Here is a 17,688-nt window from a genome sequence, read left to right on the forward strand (position 1 = left end):
AGCAGCTGCCTTGTACAAAACCATTTCACCTTCCCGATACACATCCTCATATCGCATCACTTCCCCGATTCATATTTCACACAAGCAGGCAGACCAAGAAACCAAAGCGACGTGACGAAGCAGGAAACACCATTCATAATATCCTACAAAGTATGCACTTGACGGTAAGAAACCTCGCATTGAGCGCCTCATCCCCCCCGTACAAAGTATTCGCCTCGCAATGCTTATTCTACAAGAAATGCGCGACAGCAATGAACATGACTAGTAACGCAGCATCCCCATGAATGGTATAGAAATACCCCCAAGTGACGATTCCGAAGAACTCCGTGCTTTTGTATCATTAGACCAGAAATAGAAAACGATACCAAAAACCGCGAACGTCATCCTCTGCGTTCCCATGCTCATCCCGGGTCCCATCCACATACGTGTGTCATTAACCCCTATGTTTTTTTGCCGGCCAGCCCAATAGGAGTCGTGATACTCGTAAGCAGGTTGAGAAGCAACCCGAATGCCCACATAGGAAAAAGAGAAGAAGAAGACCGACCACTTAAGTCTTCCTCAAAAACAACGGAGGAAGGTTATTAGTGCCCATCAGATACACTCTGCCGCAAAACGCCGAGCTTCTACCACCGGCCGCCTAAGCCAGCGGACGCGGACTCGCCTGTGCATGCGTAAACAGTGCATTAAGCAACCGCTCAACCTTCAAATGAAGCAGACGAGTCAGTATGGTTGGACAGCAGAGCAAGTAGAAGATTACGTACTTCAGGAGCTGCTTTGACAAACGGCAATTCCCAGAACGTGTAGGTTGGGTTCTTCAAGATCTCCAACAGCGTGATAATGAGTCCCCAGGGGTGTGGACGGTGGACTAGCAGGCGCTCTAATAGCACGCGAGTAATGGTCTCTTGGATCTCCAATGCGAGCGAATCGTCGTTAGGAGGTCCGAAGAGGTGGAGTAGCGTATAGCTGTAGAAATGGGTATGCGTGTTTGGGAAGCGGAGCTGGTTCGCGATGGCGCTGATGAAATGGAACCTGGCCTCTGGGTGGAAGTCCTTGACAAGCCTCTCGATGACCTTGGTAGCTGGGCTCTCTGCATCAAAGATCGGAACGCTAGCCGACCCGGTGCCTAGAGTCGCGATGCCAATGTACAGAGTAATTGCATGTATCAACGCTGGGTTCGCTGTCGTAGAAACGAGCTCAAACGCTGCTGGCTGAGGCTCTGCGTAATAGACTGCTTGGCACACCTTGTCAACATCCTTGTTCTTCAACTCTGAGCCCTTGAGGAGGCTGTCTAGAGCATCCTTGATTCCTGCATCTGAAAGCAACTGCGCGATATCGGCACGGATAACCGGCGCTTGAAGGTCATGCTCCAGTCGGTCGGCTTTGAGTCCAGCCGTGAACGGATCTGGCATCTCAAGAATGGTGGAAGGGTAGGCGCTGACGATGAGATTGCGCAGTTGTGTGCAGTGCATAGGAATGCTGTTGCAGAACCGGAAGTGGTTCTCGACTAGGAACTCGGGGAAGTCGTGGTGTATCACTAGCAGAACTCGCAGAACACCACGGTAGAACTGTTCAGCCATGACCGTCTCTCCAGTAGGCTTGATGAGCTTGCCCGTGAAGATCAAGAGCGTCTCGATAAGCTGGGCATAGACTTCCCATCGCTTGTCTCCTTGGCCCTCTTCCAGCATAGCAGGTACGAAGATGCGATGAGCAACTAGCGCTAGCCATGAGAATGTGAACCGCTGAAGGTGCGAGGGCTGAAGAACCAACAGAGCCCTGGCAACAGCAAGGAAAATATCGGCCTTCTGGTCTGCGAGAGACTCTTCCTTTACCGCGTCGTTGAGGTGGAAAAGGATGGCAGAGAACAACCTGAAGAAGACCTTCTGGTTGAATGCATCGCCTCGTGTGCTGTGGTGGTTGCAGAGAACAAGCACGACTACGACAAGTATTTGATCCAAGTACCTAGCCTTGCTTTCCTTGACAGCTCCGTCTTGCTCGCCTTGGTAGACGACAAGGTCCACGACCAGCCGACCAAGTGCATCGATCTTAACGGTCGCAATGTCTTCGTTACCGTTACCGAACGGCGCGGAGTGCTCTTGTTCGTATGCGGCGACGGAAGAGTCGATGCAGGCGCGAATAAATGCAACGGATGATTCTTGAGTTTCCATAACCTTTTGCTGGTGGAGCTGGTAGATGAATGCGCCAACTGTTTTCTTTGGAATGGTTTCCATCTGGAGATGCACCCACTCATCGAAGACATACTCGAGTTGGTCCTTGTGTCCGGATCCTGGTGGCGTAGGCATGAGCTCATTGGATGGTACCTGTAGATTGCCGAGTACACGTTTTCCAAGCTCGAAGGATGGGTCCTCTGCTAGCCAGGTGGTGAGAGCGTCGATGGACATGGCGAAGTCGGCACGGAACGCACTTGGGTGTTCGTTCAGGAGGAGCTCCTCCATCAAGCTAGACAGCATCTCTACTGCAGCGACGCGTCGTTCTTGAATGGCCTTGGCAATAGTCGTGTTCAGGCGGTGCATATCCATCAGGCTGACCTCCATCAAAGCAACCATGACCGTAGACTTGAAGATCCTATCGTCGTCGTGTAGAGTCGCCAACCACATGAGTACCTGCCGAGAAGTCTGGACGGACAATTGGCAGAGATGACTTAGCAGATGCGCCATGACCTCAACTTCCAAGCGGCTCAAAGAGTCGGAAAAGAGATGGTTAGTGACTTGGCCTGCAATGCGGAAAGCCCAGGTTTCCTTGTTAGGGCCCGCGTACTCGATGCTCGTGATGAGCTGGTCGAAAACCTGGTGAACATTGCTGCTACCAGGCTGAAGTTCGCTGATACGTTCCTCTGGCGCCTCCTTGATAGCGCGATTCAGTTCGAGGAGAAGATCCTCAACACTACGCTGACCACGCTCCAAGCCTGGAGCATCCATATAGCCGTTAGCTTGTTGTTGTGTCAAGGGTGCATGAGGGGCTTGAAGACTCTGTAGCCGGGCTTGCTGTGCTGGTTGGCGTGGCTCTGCTGGCGCAGCACCTGGGGTGGGAAGGTTCGGCACCGCTGCGAACTGGTCTTGGAGGACGTCTGGAAGCTGACGTCCACCATCTTGGGACGTGTTGTTCGTGTGCGGAGCACCTCGCGACTGCCTACCAAAGTCTTCGTAGATGGCCAACTGCTCACGATTCAGACCACCAGGCATCTGCTTGTACGGTTCAGGGATATAGAATGCCCAGGGGCTGATGTTTGCATCCTTGAATGGCTCATTTGGACGAGAGCTGCGGAACATTCGGCGAATACGGACTGCTTCCTCAATCTGCATGTCAATCTCTGCAAGGGACGACATTTCAGCGGCCTGCTCAACCGTGTTGCAGACAAGGTCAAGATTGTCGTTGACAAACATGATGATATGTCCTTCTGGCAGCGCTTGGTCGGGGAGGTCTCTAGCTGTTACACGGATGTGGTTTTGAATACTCATGCGTAATGGTTCCTTGCAAGTAACAAGGGCCAAGGCACCAGAAAGAGCCTTGACAACAGTGTGTGCTGCGTTGCGAAACTTCTCCTCGTCGGGCTCCATAGCAAAGTCCTTGTTGATCAACTGCGATGTCGAGATGGCAGCAATAGTGACAGAGCGCTCTACTACCGGGGCGATAATCTCCTGGATGGCTTGATTGACGGCAGTAAGGAAAATCTTCTTCAGTGCCGCTGGAGGAACCGCACTGTTTCCAGATGGCGGGTACTGAAGCTGGTTGGTGAAGTCGGGCAGAGCTGCCGTGATTGCCGCTGATGAGAATCGTTCGTTCGGACCCCGGGCGCCACGATTCAGGCCCATGATGGAAAGATCACTAAACGCTTCCAGTCCTTCAGGAACCATGGATCCGAGGAACTCTTCATCCGTTGGCGGTCGTCCTCGGATACTGTTTGTGGGCTCAATGTCCTTGTGGTCAAGCTCCAGGCCTTTACAGAGAACTTCGATCTCGAACTTCTGGTTCAACTTCAGGTCTGCAAAGTGGTAAAGTTCCATGAGGACTCCTAGCATCTCCATGATCCAAGGATTGGGAGGCCTGAAGATGGAAGACTTGGCAGCCTGTACAAGCACCTTGCAAGTGAAGGGGATCACAAGAAGAAGGCGGTCAGTATCGTAACCCTCGTGTAGCAAGTCTTTGAACGAAATGTTGCGGAACTTGATCGGCTGGTCTCGGGCAATTGTTAAGGAACCAAGCCAAGAGCCCAGATTCTTAAGATGGCCACGCTCCGTAGAACCCAAGGTGGAGTCAGTATTGAGCATACGAATGACGCTCGCGTACGTTTCACGGAGCACCTCAGCCCATAGGGTCTTGTCGTTGAAGAGGTCAAGCATGTCGAGGTAAAGTTGCTGGAAGTTAGGCTGCATTTTAGCGCGCTCCTCGACAAGATAGTTTGCGAACCATTGGTGATGCCTCTCTTCGACGGCTTCGGTGAGATCGCTAATCTTATCGCGCAAGTTGCGCTCGGAGACGTTGTTCAGTACAAACAGAACTTTGTCCTGGACGTCTTCGTCTGGGTCCTCGTACAGCTCTGGGCGGAGCGGGGGATCGACGTAGAGGCAGCTGAACTTGGGTATGGCCGGCTCCTGGTGAAGGGCATCATCGACACCATTACCGTTAGTTAATCCTATGCCGTTGTGGCCGTCGCCGTTGATTTCGCCGACTTGCTGGCCTACAACTTCTTCAGCTTTAGCAAAAATCTCCGTCCCTTGGAGCCCAGGAACAATGAGGAGCTGGTCGCAGTAGTTGGGCCACTCGTGCAGCCGGTTCGAGAAGTGTATAAGAGCTTGGAGGCCGAACTTGTACATGCTGTCTTCAGGTCGGTATTCCTGAACAGCTTCTAGAACCATGGCGAGCGCGACCTGAAGTGCAATTCGGGACAAGAGGTTGAAGTTGATGATACCTCCGAAAAGCACAGCAGTCGTAGCCAAGGCTTCTAGAGGATATTCCCCGAAGCAGTTGTACTCGTCGAAGAGGCCGTGGATCATGCATGCGAACAGATCTTGGTCCGCGGGATCACGCGACTCCTTGTACTTCTTGAGCGCCGAGATGATGTCCCTTACATCACTTTCGCCGCTGTACATGTTTTTGAAATGCTCTTGCATCTTCTTATCTGCCTCTTCCGGAAGCGAGTTTCCGTTCTGGCCGTTGGCGTCGATAATATCATCCACGCCTTCACCATAGTTGATCAAGCGCGGGTACGCCTGTATGCAATTCCGTTGCAAGGGCAGTAGTTCCGGCTCAGGCAGACCGCACTGTGCAAGGAACCAGAGCAGTGGGTATACCGTCTTGACAGCGAGGGGTAGGTTGAGAGGTTGATGGTCGTCTCGTGCTCGTTGCATCTCTTCTGCAGCCCGCGCACTCAAAAAGTTAGTCAGAATGCGACGGAATAGCGGTCCAGCCTGCTCGAACGTCTGCTCCAGCCAGGTACCAAGCTCGAACTTGCCACGCGCGTGCGCTTGTGCAGCCAAATCCAAACTGATGTCAGTGTTACTGCGAATCAGTTGCTCCAACCAGTTGTTCGTCTCGGCGTGCTCAAGTACCAGACTGAGAGTCATTGAGTCGGCGTTGTAGGCGTCGACAAATCGATCTGTAAGCCATTGGGAGTCGTGTTTCCATAGACCGTAGAGGACGAAATTGTATATAGGCAGCTGCTTGGTGAAGTATGGATCGAACAGCTGTTTCAATGCCTGCTCTTGCAATGCACCCCACGGCTTTGGGACTGCCGCTGCCGCTACAAGGAACTCGGCTGTGTGTGGATTGATGACCAAGTCGGGTATGCCCATCAGCTGTGCCGTATGGTAGGTCTCAGATGTCTGGAAAATCATGTTGAAGAGAGCGGCGGTCGCGTCGAGCGAGACAAAGGGGTGTTTGACTGCTTCCTCTGCGAAGGATTTGGCATCGTCGGACGCGTTTTCGAACATCTTTAACGAGTAGGAGGTGCGTAACCTGGGGATCTGCGTCACGTCCAGCTCTTGCCGTGTGGAGGACAGGAAAGCGACTACGAAGTACAATTGCGTCAAGTCGTGCTGCCATTGTCCTCCCCATAGGGCTTGTATGTCGAACTTGTCCGTGTCTTGGGCAACGGGGAGCAGCGCGTTGTATATAGCCAGGAACTGGTGCTTCTCGATGCGCAGATGGTCCCGGTCGAAAGCCAGCACGACGTCCTGCCAGTCTATCCGCTGTCCGGTCCGGTGTTCGCGTAGCGCGGCGACAAAGTTCTTTGCGTTGTATCCGGTAGAGAGGGCGAGGTAGAGGAGCACTGCGGCAACTTGCTGGTAGCTGATGTCGCGTGTCTCGGCCGAAGCGAGCACCTCTTTGCATGCCTCGACGGTAGCTGTGCCTTGAGGGCCGGCCTGTTTTACCAACTTGACCAGAGGGTTCCGCGACCCATCCGTGAGCTCGACGAGTATCAGCTTCGACTCGACGATGCCGGGGATCTGTTGGTGTGTCTGCTGGTATCGCATCTGGACGGCATACGCGAGGCTCATCTTCTTCTCTTCGTCCCAGCCCTGTGGCGGATCTTGCAGCAAGCGTTCGACGAGGACGGCGAGGTATTCGTGGCTCATATCCTCTGGCTGGGTGGGCTGCGCGACGGCCATGAGCAGGTCGTCGCCTACGGTGGACAGTACGGCATCAGCTGGGGGGGAGTTAGCGCGCCAGGTCAATGGAGGGGCGGGAGCCAATTGGGAGGAGTGAGATACCCACCTTTGGTTCGGAGATCTGTCTTTCTGCAGGCGAGGGCGAGCATCGTCTTTGCTACCGAGTCGAGCTTGAAGTGGGATACGAAAGTCTGCAGGTCAAAGTCGCGGAACAGGTCGCCCTCGCTGGAGCTTATCGACTCTGCAATCTTGTCTGCCTGCTCGGGCTCCTTCCGTATCTTGTGCACCTCGGTGAGGAGGATCTGGTAGCTGCCGTTGCTGTCGGCGTTGCGGGCGCCGGTGCCGAAGATGGTGGCGGCATTGTTCTGCAGCACGCGGCGGAAGTATTTTGAAAAGACCTCCATGCCGTGCGAGTCGACGAGCTGGACGCGTCAGTAAATGAGGGAAGGTACGGGGGGGTGCGCAAACAGGGCCAGACGAACCTTCCTAATCTGCTCGGTTTGCGTGTCCCACTTGGCGCGGTCCTTGTCGTCCTTGAGGGGCCCGACCTGGCTGAGCAGCAGGAAGACCTGGGCAATGACAATGCGCGAGAGGCTCTGGGACGAGGGGCCCGAGGGGTTGTTGGTGGCCGTGGCGGTGCTGGGCGAGCCCGTGGTGCTCGAGGCGGAGAGCGAAGGCGAGGCGCGGACAAGCTTGGAGGCTCCTCCGCCGCTACTTGACTGTGCGCCGTGGCCGTTGGTAGCGGCTGCGGCGGAGGAAGCCAAGTGCGAGGCAGCTTGGGGCGCTATGGTCCTGGACGACCCTCTCGAGGACAGCAGCTGGCTGGCGGGGAGCTGCTGTCCTGCCTGGGGCGAAAAGGGCGACGACGTCGACGAGGCAGCCGACGACTGGCGGCTGCGGGCGAGGCGCGATGAAGACGCGGGCGGCAGCGAGGGGAAGTTTGCCGTGGCGGGCGAGGGCGTGCTGGCCGTCGTGGAGCGCTGCTCGTGGGCAATTGCAGTCGAGATGGGCGTGAGGCGTGTGCTTTGGTTTGGTCTCGGGGCGCCCCAGGGGTGTTGCTGGCTCATCGAAGGAGTCTTTCCATGAGCAGCGCGTGGCGGGTGGGGGTGAAGGGGGGGTGCTTGGAGTCGTGATGGGGTTTTGGGTACGGGTGATAACCAGACGTTCAGTCGGCCATGCAGGCAGGAAGAGCGAGGCCTTGGCGCTACCTAGCAGCACCACTGCTGGTAGAGGCACCGCCTGCCACGTTTGACATGACGCGCTGCACAGGAGTAGGGCCACACAAACAGCTTTCCATCGAAACAGTGTACATGATAAATTCTCTACGTGGATGCCGTGTTCGATGCGCGTACTTCGAATATTGCGCTGCTGGACACGGACAGGTAGAAATATGCGATGAGGCTCCCTCTTACTCTGTACCCCACACTCGACCTCAATCTTCATGACTGGTCCCTCTCTCACCCCATTTCTCACCATAAACACCTTCTGAGACTCACGAGTAGTCTCGTGTCTGATGAGTTGATATCGCACGATTGGCGACCAGTTGGAGTCCCTCCTTGATGATGATGTAATCCGATGCGTCCTTTCGTAGCCAACTACCCAGGCCCAACTGCACCACTCCAACGCACGACCGGCATGGATGACAGAGACTGGCCAAGCATCTTGCAATCTACATTCAGCGTCCATATGCACACGGGCACCATCTGTCTCTTGCACAGCTCCAATATCTCCGACAGCTGATGCCCGGATACGTCCTTTGCTCAACACCCAAGTCCCTGCGCTGGGCTTGCTTCTTTGCGTGATGACGATGGCTATGGCAATGCACCAGGAACGCTTCAGGAACGCAGGGCAAAAGAAACCAACCTTCTCCAGTAACACGTCGCATTAGGGGTGGTGGTTCATAGGCAGTGGTTCGTCATACTCTGCGGTTAGCGCTGCCCCTCGGCGCTCGCGTCGCTATGGTGATGTTGCTGCCCGTCAACACAGCTGTCCACTGGTACACCGCCAACGCACCCTGGTCTACCGTCAACACCTGGCTCAGTCTTCTCGACTGCATATCAGATACCCCCTATTTTTCCCATAGCACATGCGAGCATTCGCTTTCTCGCCCATTTTGCTAGCCCTCTCGATTCCCCCTCGCTGAAGCAGTAAACACAAGGCGCCATGGGTGGTGCAGCGGCGACGGAGCCGCCTTCGGTCTCCCTATCGTGTATGTGAGATATACGGCACTTGGCAATCAATCATACTGACAATGCAGTCGCCAACAACTTCTGGGGTAAAGATGACGCAGGCGTCGGTCCCATGCTCGACCGCATGCATGCGGCCAAAGTCACCAACGACGAACTCAAAAACTTCTACGCAGCCCGAGCCGCAATCGAAGAAGAATACTCGCGGAAACTCCTCAACCTATCACGCAAGCCCCTGGGGTCCTGCGAAACGGGCACTCTACGACTGTCGTGCGATGTCATCCGAGCCGAAGTCGAGTCCATGGGCAAGGCCCACCAGAGCATATCACAGCAGATGAAGACGGAGCTGGAAGAGCCGCTAGCCGCTTTCGCCGGAGGAATGAAAGAGCGGAGGAAGATTGTCCAGAATGGCATCGAGAAGCTGCTCAAGCTGAAGATGCAGCAGACAGCGACGGTCAACAAGGCACGCGACCGGTACGAGCAAGACTGTCTCAAGATCAAGGGGTTCCTAGCGCAGGCACACATGGTCATGGGGCATGAAGAGCGAAAGAACAAGGCAAAGCTGGAGAAGACACAGATCAACCTGGCGACAACGAGCAGCGAATACGAGGCCGCAGTCAAGGTGCTCGAGGAAACCACCGGCAGGTGGAACCGCGACTGGAAAGCCGCTTGCGACAAGTTCCAGGATCTCGAAGAGGAGCGCATCGACTACACAAAGAGCAGCCTCTGGAGCTTTGCCAACATTGCCTCCACAGTGTGCGTCAGCGACGATGCATCGTGCGAGAAGATGCGCCTGTCGCTCGAGGACTGTGACGTAGAAAAGGACATCTCCGGCTTCATCAAGGAGTCTGGCACAGGCCAGGAGATTCCCGACCCTCCCAAATTCATCAACTTCTGCAGGGGAGACGCCGAAACCTCATCGATAGCTTCCGAGGACGAGAATTACTCAGTCGCCCAGTTCGCTAGAACCCTGAATCCTTCCTACCGCGCTTCCTCACCAGCGCCTTCAACATTCTCCTCGCACAATGATCCGAACAATCCGCTAGTACGAGAGCTGGGCCTTCCACAGTCGACACGCCCATTCGCTCCGGACGACATCATGCTACCGCGAACGTCTATCGACAGAGCCCGACAGTCGCCCAGACAGTCGATAGATATGCCGCGGCAATCTGTAGAATCATTCCGGCAGTCTACAGACTCATTCCGGCAGTCTGTAGACTCGTTCCGACAGCCAGTTGAGCCTCCGCCACCGCTGATGGACGAACCACAGCGTATCGAGTCTCCCCGGCAGCGCCATGAATCTCCTCGACCGCGCATGGAGTCTCGTCGTCAGTCTGTAGAATCTACACGACAGCGTACCGAGTCCCGGCCGCGTGCTGATTCCCGGATACGCGCTGATTCCCGACATGCTGACTCTCCACAACAAGCAGATCCGCGATACCAGCAAGTTGAGCCATTGAGACAACGCGTAGAACAACCAAGGCAGCAGGTACAGCCTTTGAGGCAATATACAGACCCACCAAGACAGCAAGAGCGCATTGAGCCTCTGAGACAATACACTGAGCCAGCGAGACAACAACACCATATCGAACCCCTACGGCAACACGTCGAACCACAAGCACTGCAACACCACATCGAGCCTCTCCGACAGCATGTGGAACCACCAGAACTGCAACACCATGTCGAACCTCTACGACAGCGCGTGGAACCACAAAGGCAGCCGGAGCCACAGCAAGCCCCTCCATCCCCTCAAGTCGCACGCGCAGTGCAGCCAGATCCCCGTTTGGTTCAGGCACAGCAACAAGCTCGTCAGCAGTATCAACAAACACAGGTCCCACACAACGACTATCCTGCGGACGGGATGACACAGTTCTGCCGTATTGATGCACCGTCTGATCGCAGCTCAATCCCAAGCCCCGTTCGACCGGCCAGCAGAGAGGATTCGCAGAGCGAATATTCAAACCCTACGTCATTCTCTAGCATTGAAGCGCCCAGTGGTTCTGCTTCCCCTGGTAAGCCGATGCCACAGTCTCCAGTCGCTGAGCCCAGCCCGCCTGGTCCTGAAGAGCAATCGTTTGCAAAGAAGAGAGGCTTCTTTAACAGCAGTCCGTTCGCACGGAGAAAGAGCAAACACGAGGTAGAGACTCCAACAGCTCTTACCCCTGCCAATCGCAATCGCAATCGCAATACATGGGCACCGTCCCCACGCAGAAACACGGAGGAGAATGCCAGTCCCACCAAGAGCTTCGCTAATAGGGTACCTGCTACTCGGGCTATACAAAGTCGTGCGCCCTCACCCAGTCCGGAACCAGCTGATCCTCGGGCCACCTTCCAGCTCAATGTCGGCAACAATGTTTTCGACGTAGCTACGCCAGACAAGAAGAAGCAAGAAGAGCAGGAACTAGAGCCACAGGAGGAGCTGGATCCAATTGCGCAAGCCTTGGAGGAATTGAGGGGTGTCACTAAACAGACGTCTGTTCGTCAGGCAGATGATCGCAAACAAGCTGGTTCACGTCAGACAGCAGATCGTTATATAGGTCTGGCAACGCCTGCTCCTCCGGGCACGCCTGGCATCGGCTCGAGGCTGGCAGGCAGTGCGCCAACCCCTCTTTCTAACGTAGCAGACTTGACTGCTGCAAAGCGAGGCACGCCTCCACCAAAATACGATCAGCCACCACAAGAGCAGCCACGGGAACAACCGCGCCAGCAAACAGTACAACGTCCAGCACAGCAGCCACAGCAGACAGCACAACGACCGGTACAGCAGCCACAGCAGACAGCACAACGACCGGTACAGCAGCCACAGCAGACAGCACAACGTCCAGCACAGCAACCACAACAGACGGCGCAACGACCGGTACAGCAACCACAACAGACGGCGCAACGACCGGTACAGCAACCACAACAGACGGCGCAACGACCGGTACAGCAACCACAACAGACAGCACAACGACCAGCACAGCAACCACAGCAAGCAGTACAGCGACCAGCACAGCCACCGCAAGAGCAGCCAGCTATGTCCCGATTGGGAGCTCCTAAGCCAGCACATACTTCGCGTGCAATGCAAAAGACCACTCAGATGTACGTCAACCAGAAGGTGAACATGTTCAACACTGGTCAGGCGTCCCGATCGTCGAGCCGTAGTCCCACAAAGCAAGAACCGCCACGTACTGCCTCTCCCGCACAACCTCCTCGTGCTATCAGTCCTCGGCCCACAATCAATACCACACAACAGGCGCCTCAGAACTCCTATCGTTCACAGCCTAATTCGCCTTCTACATATCAGCCTGCGCAACGACAGCAACCCCCGGCTGCGCAGCCAGCACCAAGGGCACAACCAGCACCGAGGGCGCAACCACAAGCAGCACAACCTGCACCTCGTCAACAGTCTATAGCTCAGCCAATATCACGACCACAGTCTGTAGCTCAACCAGCACCACGACCTCAACAGCAGCCCCCGCAGCAGCCTCAGCCTCAGCCGCAGCCACAACAACAAGTACCACGGCCAGCATCAAGGCTACAGCAGCAGCAGCAGCAGCCCCAGCAGCCCCAGCAGCCCCAGCAGCCCCAGCAGCAACAACAGCAAAGGACACAACAGCAAGCCCCTCCCGCAGCTTCATTCAGTCGCACCGCATCACCCAACCCATATGCCGCGTCGAATGCCGGCGGCAGGCCCAGAGCGCAAACAACCACCGCCCCCGCCGCCCAAACTTATGGCACACCGGTAGGACGTAACTCCTTCCAACAACCAAGCCGCGGCGCGCCATCCCCAGCACCACGAGCTGCATCACCTCTGCCCCCGCAACAACCTCCACAGCCAGCCTACGCACAGTCGCAATCCCGACCCCAGTCCCGCGCAGCACCTGGTCCAGTGTCCAGAGCCGCAAGTCCGAACCCGGCTTTCCGCAGCTCCGCTGCTTCAGATCGCCCGCCTAGTTCTCACAGCGGCGCTGGCATGGACCTCGCTTTGTCGACTGCGGGTAGCGTGCGCGGCGACGGCAGTGTCTACGGCGGCAGTCAATACGGAGGCAGTGTGCGTAGTCGTCCTGGAACTGCTACTTCGGCGCGCCCTACGACATCTGGTTCTTCGGTGAGGCCGGGCACTGCTAGTACAGCGCGACCGCAATCTTCCTACATGGGCGGTGGAAGTGAGTTTGGATTTGGAGCTAGTGGTGGAAGTGGGGGTAGCGTGATTGGGAGTGTGAGGGCGGAGAGTAGGGCGCGGAGCAAGAGTTTGGCTGAGCCGAAGAATTATAATAGTCAGGGGAGACTGATTTTGAACTACTGTAAGTCGTGCTCAAAACTATTTGGAAAGTGGACTTTGCTAACGGATTATGACAGCACGTGCGATGTACTCTTATGCAGCGCAGATTCCGGAGGAACTTGGGTTCCAGAAGGGAGATATTCTTGCTGTGCTTAGATTGCAGGATGATGGGTGGTGGGAGGCTGAACCTGTGGGTAACACGGGTCGACCTGGTCTTGTACCTTCGAACTACCTCCAGCCATGTTAAACGATGTGAGCATGTGGATGAGACGACGAAAAGATGGAAAGGACGGATGGATGGATGGAACTTTTGACGGTTTCGACCGGTGCTTTTTGACGATTCAGCGATGCGTTTACACATACCCTCGTTCTTCGTTGTTGGGCGTTGGAGGTGTAAATCTTCTTGATGGTGAGTATAACTTTTGAAATAGGATGAGATTGAGATGGGATGGTGAGATGTGAGTCTCTGCCAGCAACGTAAATAGCTTCAGATTGTACAACGATGAATGGGAAATTGTACATGGCCACTTGTATCGAAACAAAATACTTTGAATGCATTGATGAATTCGTAAGAAGAGCCTTTGAGTCCTTTGATCGCCCAGTTGTCGCAGGCATGTCTTGGATAAGATCTGAATCTGAATGGTAGATGCTGGCCAAGGTCGGAAGAGGTGGGTTGTTCGAACCGCAAGGTGTACAGAGAGTATTCGGCCACCTGTTCACACCTCGCGCAAGAAATGCGCACCATCAGCATCGAGATCTGTCTTGATTGCGCCCAAGAAGCCAAGCTTGTAATGATCGCGGAACAGACCGGCGAATGAGGAAGACTTTTCTCATATTGAGCCCGGTGGACAGCACGGTACAACCTCCATTGTTCTCGATTATGTTTACAATTACTGACAGTATTCAAGCTAGGTAGCCTCTAGTGTCACATGACTAGCCTTGGCAGGCCCCTTTTTGTATATGAGGTTTCCCGGTTATCTCATGTACCTTAGCATCAGTATACGTAGCTGATGCACGGCCCATTGATCACGGTCCCTTCATACCCGCCGACCACCAAAGACGACAGGCGCGATATAATTTTTTTCCGTTGTGCCCATGAAGAAAGTCATCGAAATCGTAAAAACGCCATTTTCGCCAACCTTCCCAACCCAGCCCTTTGTCCCTTTTTCTTACATGCCACTGAACCCGCTGTCAACCCTCTTAGCCTCCGGTCTCTGCTCCTCCACACTCTTCGCGTAGTATCTCGGTCTGGGTGCCGGTCTCCGCGATCGGCGTTCCGGAACCGGATACTCGACCTGCCTTTCTATCCTCAGCATCTCGCGCACCTGGCCGTCGAAGGTGACGATGATGTGGTAAGGGACCTGTGGCGAGTTGGATGCGTTGAAGTAGGATGCGCCTGCCGACGATGCAGGCGACGAAGGTGTTATGGGTGTAGGAGGTGATGAACTACGCGACGACGACGCTGACGACGATTGTGTGTTGATGGTAGTAGTGACGTCCATTTTCAGGTCCGTTGTATGTCGATCGTTCGTTGTTTGGTGGTACGGTAGGGTAGCGTGGGTCGAGCCGAGATTTTGTAGTGGTAGTGTACCACGCTGAATACGAGGTGCTCGAACGACTGATCTGCGGGTATGCTAATGTACTATACGTGCTCGGAAACAGAAGCCTCGTTTTTCTCTTGTTTACAGCTGTCAGGAACAAAGTGGGCTTTTGGTTGCCAGGGTCCCAGTGGGTTCGCCGATACTGGTTTGCGGATAGTCGGTGTGATTTTAGAGGCTTATGAATGCCTTGGAAGAGTTGCGTGGACCCCTGGAATGGACTAGGGATAATGCTTGTTTAGGGCTTTTTTCGCTGCTCGGCCGGAGACCCGGGTGCGGGATGGCAGGATGTGGAATGTGGAGGTGCTACAGGTATGAACGGAAAACCTGAAAGTTGCTGCTTCAAGCAATCGTCTCTTTCCTTCTTGGTTTGTGAACGCGAGAAGAAGCAATACACCAATTGATGTTGCGTAAAATATACAGTATTGCTGAAGTTTTTTCAATAGTCTCGATTCGATATATGTTTGAGATGCCGGTAATAACAAAAATCGTCGAAACCACCATCGGATGGTGCGACCCTACTCCTATTTATCGGAATATCCACATGGACCGAGTCGCAGTCGAGCAGTCGAGCAACACCGCGTCAGCGCACATTCATCATCATCTCTCGGAGGCCCACTGTGGGACACGTTGCGGCCAGGCATCCGAGACTGTCCGCACGGCTTGCTGCGCCTCGGCCGGCCTTAAGCAAAATCGCCAATGTAGCCTCGCAAATCGCCAGGTGGCTGCACGTGTGTTACTATGTTTAGGATGAACGTTGTTCGTTCGAGAAGAAAGGTCAGGTGGGCGGATTATCCTTTGCTGCGTAGGAAAGCAGTGCTGGGCAGTGCGCGGGGAAAGGTTAGCAGTGCAGGTTGGGTTAGGGGAGGTGAGAGGGTTTTGGACCGTTTGGCAGGATTAGTTGCCACTTTGGGCTGAGTGACGAGGATGCGAAGCGAGGAAGGGGAGATGAGCCCCTGCAAATCAGGGCCGAACCGATGTTTGAGATGTTTCTTTGTCGAAATGACAGATCTTGCTCTTGAAGATCGCACCTTGACAGGAAATGCTGCATGTCAGATGATGGATATCGTGAGGTGGTATTCGGAGGATTCGGCGCCTTGGATATTACTTCATCAGCGAAATGTCCGAAAGTTCATCTCTCGTTCCTCCACATACCGGTCGCATTGGGGATTCTAGCATTCCTCTACATCCTGCTATGCGATTTGTTCAGCCTTCTACAAATGCATCCTGATGGTAGCCGAATCGCTCATTGGCTGCTGCATTCGCTATTTCTTCTATGACGCTCGCCGAACCAGTTGCAATCAACCCTTCGCGCAGATGTCGCCATGATCGCCCATCAATATAGGTGTCCAACACTTTACTCGTTGAAACCTCCATCTCGCGATCTCTCTCACAGCCTTGCGCTGATCTCCTCGTATGCATCGCTTACAACGTCGCTAAGTCTGCCCTGCGTCCAATCCACCAGTCATGTCGTCCAGCGCCCGTTTCATCCGCGGAACATGGCTTTCCGGATGATACCAACACCACAAAGTGCTATGCCATGCAAGGCAACCTTAAGTGGACATCAATCACCGCCAAGTTGGCAACATGCGGGACGCCCGAGGCTTAGAACGCCCTGTTACCCGTCTTGTCCCCGATCCACGGTTTGATGTTGTAGTGTCCTGCATGGAGAAGTTGATTGGGAGACAGAGTCAATGACGTTAGATCTTGGTATTACCATGGTACCGCATGCATTGGGCAAAGGTACCTCGAGGCTATGATGATAAGTATGAAGAGGTAGGGTCTCTGCGAGATTCGCCTGGTTGCTCTGATACATTACATTCAAACATTGCGCTTCTTGCTCCTAAGACTTACTCAAACAGTTCGTGCCGTTTCAAAGACCAGCCGCATCCTTCTAAGACACGGCTTGTTTTGCGCAACCCAGTGCGAATATGGAAAACCAAAAGAGACAACAACAGCGAGAAAGGTCTCAGCACCAACATGGTCGTAAGCGATGTCTATACTCTCCACAAGCCCCTTCTCTAACTCCAGACAGCACGATACTCGATGAGCGATATACCCGAGGACCCAAATCAACGTTCTGCAGCCATGTCATCATCCCGCAAGCGCGCAGACTCGCACCAACCCCAGACATCAACTCCACAATATGCGCAACGATCATCCGACGAGGGGCAACTGTCTCAACAGGCTGTCATTTCTGCATATCTGAGGTCGTCATACTCGGAAGATGACGCAGGACGTCCGAGGAGATTCTCATCAGCTGAGCATTACTATTCGCCATCGCCAGCACACCACAATTCGCAGGGACAGGTTCGAAGAATAAGCGGCAACTTCAACGCGCCGACGGACATGGAGTTGGAGCGACAGAAAGACATCAAGAAGAGTTCACGTGGGCTGGGGAAGCTCAAGAACGCTGTCAGGGGTCTGGTCAGGGTGTGAGGGTGGTTGGGTTTAGTACCTGCTATCCGTCATATCCATCCATCTCACACTCTGTCACGTTCTACGCACTGTCCGCTTTGAGGACTAAGATACCCACTCGTTCGTATACCAATTATTCGTCTGCTCTTGAGGTCTACGTCAGCCTTCAGGTCTTCTTGTGCGACACGGCACGGCCGATCGTGATGAATGACATCATTGGCCCCATCCATCCTAAACGCCACACATCCTTCGCTTCGCTTGCGCCTCGCTTTTTGCTCCCTCGCGTCTCCCCGGAAACGTTCATCTCCAGAATTGCTTCGCTAGCTTTTTCACGTACCGTGATATGGTTCACGAGTGCTTTCTGCAGCCGCGGAGCATATCCACCCGCCTGTAAGGTTAGCAGAGTTGTTTCCGTATTTCTGCCTGGGAGGCTTGATCTTCTGATGAACCACACATCATTTCCTATCCTGGACTGCGATAGACACAGCGTGGCTGGGCTGCACGATGGCGCTACAATGACGTCTTTAGTATGACTTGCAGGATTGCCATGGGTCTGTGTCAGGTACATCATGTGCGTTGTGTGGGTAGGCAACCTT

At 54.5% G+C, this 17,688-nt stretch overlaps 2 protein-coding genes across 2 annotated transcripts; one reads left to right on the forward strand and one right to left on the reverse strand.

Moving 5' to 3' along the window:
• Positions 1 to 120: 120 nt before the first annotated feature.
• On the reverse strand, positions 121 to 7,769 carry ACET3X_000114 (uncharacterized protein). The gene is made up of 4 exons (XM_069446389.1): positions 7,109 to 7,769; positions 6,733 to 7,048; positions 762 to 6,664; positions 121 to 700 (listed from the first exon to the last, which is right to left on the reverse strand). The coding sequence occupies exons 1-4, from the start codon at positions 7,691 to 7,693 to the stop codon at positions 638 to 640; spliced, it is 6,867 nt and encodes a 2,288-aa protein (XP_069310356.1). The 5' UTR covers positions 7,694 to 7,769; the 3' UTR covers positions 121 to 637.
• Positions 7,770 to 8,789: 1,020 nt separating this feature from the next.
• On the forward strand, positions 8,790 to 13,323 carry ACET3X_000115 (uncharacterized protein; the record flags this gene model as incomplete). The annotated part of the gene is made up of 3 exons (XM_069446400.1): positions 8,790 to 8,835; positions 8,884 to 13,098; positions 13,154 to 13,323. The coding sequence occupies 3 exons, from the start codon at positions 8,790 to 8,792 to the stop codon at positions 13,321 to 13,323; spliced, it is 4,431 nt and encodes a 1,476-aa protein (XP_069310357.1).
• Positions 13,324 to 17,688: the final 4,365 nt, after the last annotated feature.

This window comes from Alternaria dauci, chromosome 1, assembly GCF_042100115.1.
Source record: "Alternaria dauci strain A2016 chromosome 1, whole genome shotgun sequence".
NCBI classification, from domain to species: domain Eukaryota; kingdom Fungi; phylum Ascomycota; class Dothideomycetes; order Pleosporales; family Pleosporaceae; genus Alternaria; species Alternaria dauci.

Coding starts and splice junctions, on each gene's coding strand:
- ACET3X_000114 (XM_069446389.1), bottom strand. CDS start 7,693: ATGAGCCAGCAACACCCCTGGGGCGCCCCGAGACCAAACCAAAGCACA. Junction 7,049..7,108: donor AAACCGAGCAGATTAGGAAG/GTTCGTCTGGCC, acceptor TGACGCGTCCAG/CTCGTCGACTCGCACGGCAT. Junction 6,665..6,732: donor GACAGATCTCCGAACCAAAG/GTGGGTATCTCA, acceptor ACTCCCCCCCAG/CTGATGCCGTACTGTCCACC.